The sequence below is a fragment of the Polyergus mexicanus genome, unplaced genomic scaffold (assembly GCF_030449975.1).
Source record: "Polyergus mexicanus isolate NDT 795.1 unplaced genomic scaffold, iyPolMexi1.0 SCAF_14, whole genome shotgun sequence".
Lineage (NCBI taxonomy): Eukaryota > Metazoa > Arthropoda > Insecta > Hymenoptera > Formicidae > Polyergus > Polyergus mexicanus.
Genome location: NW_027223334.1, coordinates 3,002,753 through 3,009,664, shown reverse-complemented (window position 1 = coordinate 3,009,664; position 6,912 = coordinate 3,002,753). Strand labels below are relative to the sequence as shown.

The 6,912-nt window shown below is 28.2% G+C and overlaps 1 protein-coding gene across 4 annotated transcripts; it reads left to right on the top strand.

Moving 5' to 3' along the window:
• The first annotated feature begins 1,780 nt into the window (after positions 1 to 1,780).
• Aay (phosphoserine phosphatase) lies at positions 1,781 to 6,912 on the top strand. 4 transcript variants are annotated; one of them, XM_070306998.1, is made up of 6 exons: positions 1,781 to 1,889; positions 5,568 to 5,707; positions 5,821 to 5,955; positions 6,174 to 6,319; positions 6,404 to 6,565; positions 6,713 to 6,912. In XM_070306998.1, the coding sequence occupies exons 1-6, from the start codon at positions 1,812 to 1,814 to the stop codon at positions 6,799 to 6,801; spliced, it is 750 nt and encodes a 249-aa protein (XP_070163099.1). In that variant the 5' UTR covers positions 1,781 to 1,811; the 3' UTR covers positions 6,802 to 6,912. The 4 variants fall into 4 exon arrangements, with proteins under 4 accessions (XP_070163099.1, XP_070163102.1, XP_070163101.1 ...); XM_070307001.1 differs by lacking the exon at positions 1,781 to 1,889 and adding an exon at positions 4,998 to 5,249; XM_070307000.1 differs by lacking the exon at positions 1,781 to 1,889 and adding an exon at positions 5,261 to 5,302.

Genomic DNA, 6,912 nt, shown 5'->3' with positions numbered 1-6,912 from the left:
ATCGATAAGACATCGCTCTAGTCCTTAGAAGGGCCTTTATTCTAGACTCTTCTTATACCGCGTTTTCACTAGCGGACTTTCAAAAAAATATATTATTTGATCCGTTTGTTTGTCTCTTGCATGCGCACTGCTTAGATTTCGAGCCTTCTCATGATTCAAGTATCTTTTAGTTACTGTTTAAAATTTCTGGTCTTCTAACGGACTTTTGTGTTCGAATATTTATCGCGCATGGTTTAGATTCTGAAATATTAGTCTCGCCTGCTAGATATTCTTTTAGTTTATTGTTTATGTCAAATGCAAAGAGTTCCAGAGCGTAGGTGTTTAATATGAAAGAAAATATCGTGAAATCCACCGGACGTAACAGCTGTATCTTTCTGTTTTAAATTTTTCATCACATGACTTCGCTAGGTGTCCTTTCTTGTTGCATTTAAAGCAGCGCAATTCTTTCTCATTGGATTAAGTTTTCATTTTGCAATCTCTTGCCATGTGACCTGGTTTGTTGTACTTGTAATATTTTTTGTTTGTTACTTTAAAGGCAACCGTCTTTTTATCCGATTGTTTATCTTTGTTTCTCATTTCTTCCGTGATCAGACGTACAATCAAATTCTCCAGTGTTTTTTTTTCCTTTTGGGGTCGAGTCCCAAGCACTAGCGAAGTGTTTATATTGTTGTGAGATTTTTTTTTAATGGTATTATTGCTTCCTCATAGAGGAGAGAAGCTTTGTTTTCGTGATAAAATATTTTTTCGAGTTTTTTATGCCAATGAATTCAGAATGTTCCAAAATGTCGAAAAATTATATTCCTAAAAAATGTACGTATGTATGTATATGTATGTATATATATGTGTATGTATGTATGTACGCGATATATTGTACAACCTCTAACTTCCGCAATTTTTGAGATATTTGGTTAAATTTTTTTACATAGATAGAATATTATTAAAGAATAGTTGGTATTGAATTTGGTGAGAATTGGTGAAAAAATTCATTTTTTATAAAATTTTGAATTTTTTGAGAAATATGTGTACACGTCCTAACTTTTGCAAATTTTGAGATATCGAGTTAAATCTTTTTATATGAATAGAGTATTATTAAAGAATAGTTGATATTGAATTTAGTGAGGATCGGTGAAAGAATTCATTTTTTATTAATAGCTTCTTTATCTTTTTATTTCGCTCACAAAACTTCTTCTATGAGGAAGTAAAAATTTAAAAACTCGTTTGGTTTAAGAAGCTTAAGCTTTGTGAGCTAAAATGATAAGGAAGCAATGTGCAAGTTTCTGATTTGCACAATTTTCAGTTTGTATTATTTTGTAATATTGTTTGGGTACTAAAAGAATATTTTTATATTTTAATACAATATAATATTTAATAAAACCTTATTTTAAAAGTGTACATGAATTTCACCTTCTAACGATATTTTTAAAATCATAATAACTTTTGTAAGATTCTTCCAAAAGTTTCGTTTTCGGTTTCGACCAAAACTAAAAAAAGTGATTTCAGTCGGACCCTATTTATATTTAAATCCAAATTTCCTAATAAGCACAAGATTGAATTGAGCGACATTATTAGATGAGTCAAATATCTAAGTCATCGCTATGTGATTTTATCGATAAAAAATTAATCTGCCGTACTGATGAGAATCCATCAGATGTATATTGAAAAACAAGTTTCAATGAGTTTAAACGTGCTCGGTCGCTATCGGTAGTAATGCGCGATTACGCGACGACTTTTGAAATTGCGGTCGACCGAGTAATAAACCGTCACGAGATTTCCACCGCCATCTTTTGCATGATCATAAATTCTAGTTTCGCATGATGCTACATGCAGTTAGTTCTGGTTGGTTCACCGTTGTCATCCGTCGTGTCTACCGATTTTACAGTATCGAGAAGGTAAATGTCATTCTTCGCGATGTCATCTTTGTATCTTGCAGTTTGCAATTAAAGAATCTCAAACAAAAGTCTGGGCCTGTCACTTCTTTTACCACAATTGATTTTTCCATATTAAATCGCGAAAATTGCGAAACTAATCAATATATATATATATATATATATATATATATATATACAGGATGGAGCATTTATATTGAGATACCTAAATATATAAAAAATAAAGCAAGATAGAAAGAAATGTTTCAGACAAAAGTTGTTCGGTTCTAAGGTGTCATAAGATGGTGCCATTAATTTGACCTTGGATGGAGACACTTCGGAGGTTTCAATGTCAATCTTATTTTTTTAAATGGAAACACTCCAATTTTTTTATATAAATCGATCCCTTGCAATATTCTGTATAAAAAGTTATAGGGGTATGATGGCCAAAAGTTTAATAGTTTACGAGATATTTTATACTTTACACGACAAGTATTTATAACATGTTTTTTCATATTTCTGGTGTAGAAAAAATTGGAATATTTCCATTTAAAAAAACAAGATTGACATTGAAATCTCTGAAGCGCCTTCATCCAAGGTCAAACTAATGACACCATCTTATAACCCCCTTAGAACTGAACAACTTTTGTCTGAAACATTTCTTTCTATCTTGTTTTATTTTTTAGATATTTAGGTGTCTCAATATAAATGCCCTGTATATATATATATATATTTTTTTTTTTTTTCAAAAATTATAATATACTATAAAATAAATAAATAAATAAATATATATATATATATAATAAATTATTACAAATATAAATAATTTTTACAAATGTATTTCCGAATATTACAACATCTCATCTTTAAAACTAGATCAATTAAATTTCAATTAATTCAAATAGTACAATTGTTTACAAATTTTTTGAAATATACATAATTTATTGTTTATAATCTTTTATTTATTCTTTCTAGTCTTTGTTCCCAGGGATATCAAATAATAAAATTATAACAATAAAAATAATGAAATACTAATAATTTTATTCATATATTAACAAATATTGCAGTATTATTGATAAATGTTAATCATCGATAATTGGAATTTAGTCGAAATGTCCTTTCGTACTTTTGGTCTTATACTTTATTTTATACATTATAAATCAAATCATAATTTCTTTTTAAAATTAATAGTGATTTTTCAAAATGTTAAAAATTTTTTTAGGTTTACTTTAAGATCTTTTCATAGTTAACAAATGTGTATGCAATTATTTTTTTGTTTTATGATTGGATAAGAGTGTGCTTTTTTCTTGATGAATAATGATAACTTAAATAACTTTTTGTTGTGCACGTGCGCCATATCTTGAATAAATTTAGTGAATAGTTTGAAAAAGATAATAGGAATAATGGAAAAAAAAGATAATATGTGTATGTGTGTGTATGTGTTTGTGTATGCGTATGTGTGTGCTCGAAAGAGTCGTTTGTATAATTTGCTTCAAGAAACATAAGTTAAGAGCACAGTTTCTATTCTAAACGATCCCAAGCGTAGATACATCTTTCTATCTTTTATTAATTTTAATAGAGTATTCGAATTCAAAAATAAATAAATATATTTCTGTTTATAATTATATATTTTTGTTTATAATTATATATTATATTCTGATATAATTATATATTTTTATGTGCAAAATTTGAATTTCTTTTTTATTTTTATACATTTATTATATTATTTTACTTGGATATATATATTATTGTATTTTATTTTATTTTATGTACACATATGGCGCGAATGAGAATTCAGATGGCATTCATAATCAATAAATTTTTTGTACGTAGTTGTGAGAAACTGAATAAACTGCTTCTATCCAATTTCCACTGTGTATATATATTGTATATTCTGATTTCTAATTTTGTAAATATCCCGACAACGATTGACTTTCTGAAAAGATGCTCAGATTAAAGTTATTAAATTCATTGAGTATACTATCGATGGAGTGACTCAAAAGTACCTCTCTCTATTTAAAAAAAAAAATTAATTTATAATATAAAAACCAAGGATTCAAGGTTACTCAAGGTCATCATATATCCCTCTACTTGTCCTACAATTTTGATAATGGGTGTTTTCCCCTATGTCTCTAATTGTTTTCGAGATAAATGTGCTGTACTTTTTATTAGACTTATCCTGTATATATAAAAAGAGCAGACAATATCCGAATAAAAGTATAGATGAGTTATTTAATGGAGTTCACTATATTTTTTTAATAAGCATAAATTTTATACAGAAACATTTGCTTTCCTTTATTTCTGATAAAAAGAGAAAGGCAGTCCGTTAAGGAGAAACTAGAACGGATCAGCTACGTCAAAAGTTTTAATAAATCTAGAAATACATTTCAAGATTTATGAATTTGATATGGTGCACAAAGCACTTTTAGCCTTTTAAAATAGAAAATTAATAATTAATTTAAGTAAATTAAAGTAAAAATTTGCCATATAGAATATAATTTAATCTCAAAATCGTAAATATTTTCTTAGATTGAATTAACTTTTTTATAGTGACTGTATCACAATTTTAATAATGTAACATAAAAATTTATAAAAATAAAAATTTTAATTCTACGCGGGGGGGGGGGGGGGCAAATCTTTACTTTAAATCATAATTTAATTATTAATTTTATATTTTGAAAGGTTAAAAGAGTGCTTTGTAAGCAATATCAAATTCATGAATCTTGAAATGTATTAGATTTATTAACTTTTGACACAGCTGGTCCGTCTAGTTCCTCGTTAATTATCATTATCTTCGTTGTTGCATTTTAATGCGTGGGTCACTTACGAATAGTCTGTATCTATAATTATGTAGACCTATCTTTCTTTTTACCAGTTCATGTTCGACTTCTATTTCCTGCCATTACTTATTGCAGCCATATTGCGTCAGAAACTGCATGAATCTTTTGTTTTCCTTGCGTTGAAATCAATTAATTTCTGCACACATTTTTATATGTATAATAATATATAGATTGATAAAATATATAAAAAATTTTTGGACTTTATTCATTAATAAATAGTCATAAATTTTGTTAAAAGATCACATAATTTCTCGTTTTTGACACAATTTAACATGATTGTAGTAAAGAAACTGACAGAAATAGAAGCTTTACATTTCATTCTATCTAAAATGATAATAATGAGGAAGAGGACTTGTTTACATCGGTATGATCTTTTGCTTTCCGAATGACGTAAAAGTGATAATAGGTTATTGTTATTTCGGCATGACCGACTTTAATTTATCTGGAATTGCACGAGTCATAATTGACGCGTACGCGTGATCAATCAGTAATCTGCACGAGACTATCGTAACATGACACGTGCACGTGATAAGCTGTTGTAAATGTAAGTGTATATGCAACTGAATGTAAACTTGCGTTATATATATGTACAATTTGGTACAGAGTTTCACACAATTTGACTACAATTTGAAAAACAATAGCGAATATTTTATGTTCTCTATTATGAAACTTGTGATTTGATATCTTTACATTTTAATTTTTTAGTGTTTTTTAAATTATAATCATTTTTTCTTAAGTAAACTATAAAAGAAGGATGCAAAACTTATAGCTTCCATATCTAACCCTATTCTTTTCTTTTTGCTTCCATCTATATTCTTATAATTTTTTTTTCTATTAATATTTTTGCATATATTTTCTACAGATGGCGAATCAGAAAAAAATAATAAATATTTGGAAAGCCGCTGATGCTGTGACATTGGATGTGGATTCGACTGTCATTAAAGAAGAAGGGATTGATGAACTTGCAAATTTTTGTGGAAAAGGAGAACAAATTCGTAAATTGTATGCATTTCTTGAGCTTGATTATAATTCGTGATTCAATCTTGTTTATGATGCTATAATGTGGATTCCAAGTCTTTTGCCTACTGCAAAGTATTGAAACATGTATTTTTCAGGACAAAGCAAGCCATGCAAGGTGATATGACCTTCCAGCAATCCTTGTTAATGCGATTGCAGATCATAAATCCAAGTTTAACTCAAGTGAAAGAGTTCTTGGATACACATCAATCAAATTTAAGCAGTGGTATCAAGTAAGACATTGGGCGCGTTCAGCAGAGAAAACCGTTCAGTAACAATCAAACGTGATTGGCTTACTTTTAGAACCAACAAATCAATGTCGAGTGTTGACAAGACAATAACTGAGCGCTTTTTCTGCCGAACGCGCCCATTTATTTTTTAAATGTAATATGTGTGTATATGGGAAAACAAACATCAATTCAATATATTACATTATTAATTGATATTTCAGAGAACTGGTATCAGATTTACAAGCTCGTGAGAAAGGTGTATTTCTTATTTCTGGCGGTTTCCACTGTCTTATTTTGCCAGTTGCTATACAATTAAAAATACCAGAGAAGAATATTTATGCTAACAGATTGAAATTTTATTTTACCGGTGAGAGAATATAAATATTAATAAATTGTATAGCTTTTTTTAAAGAGATTACAATATATATAAATACACAATTGTATATCCTAGGAGAATATGCTGGATTTGATGAGAATCAGCCAACATCTAGAAGTGGTGGCAAAGCAGAAGTAATACAAAATCTTAAAGAAACAAAAGGATATAAAACTATTGTACACATCGGTGATGGTTCAACAGATTTAGAAGCATGTCCTCCAGCAGATGCATTTATAGGTATGTAGAATGTTCATATTTAAAACTCTTTGAGAAACATTGTTTTATTTGAGAATTTTCATGAAAATAATTTATAATATTTTATACTGAAATGATGATACTAATTAGACAAATAAGTAAATTTTTAATACTTATGTGTTTATACAGGATTTGGTGGTAATGTTATTCGGGAAAGTGTAAAATCACATGCAGAATGGTTTGTGACGGACTTTGATGAACTTAGGAAAAACTTATAAGTGTAAAATAGAGTATGTTTGTATATATAAGTATATTATATATTACGTGTGTATGTGTGTGTGTACATATATATATACATACAGGTATGAAATAAATTAATATATGCATAA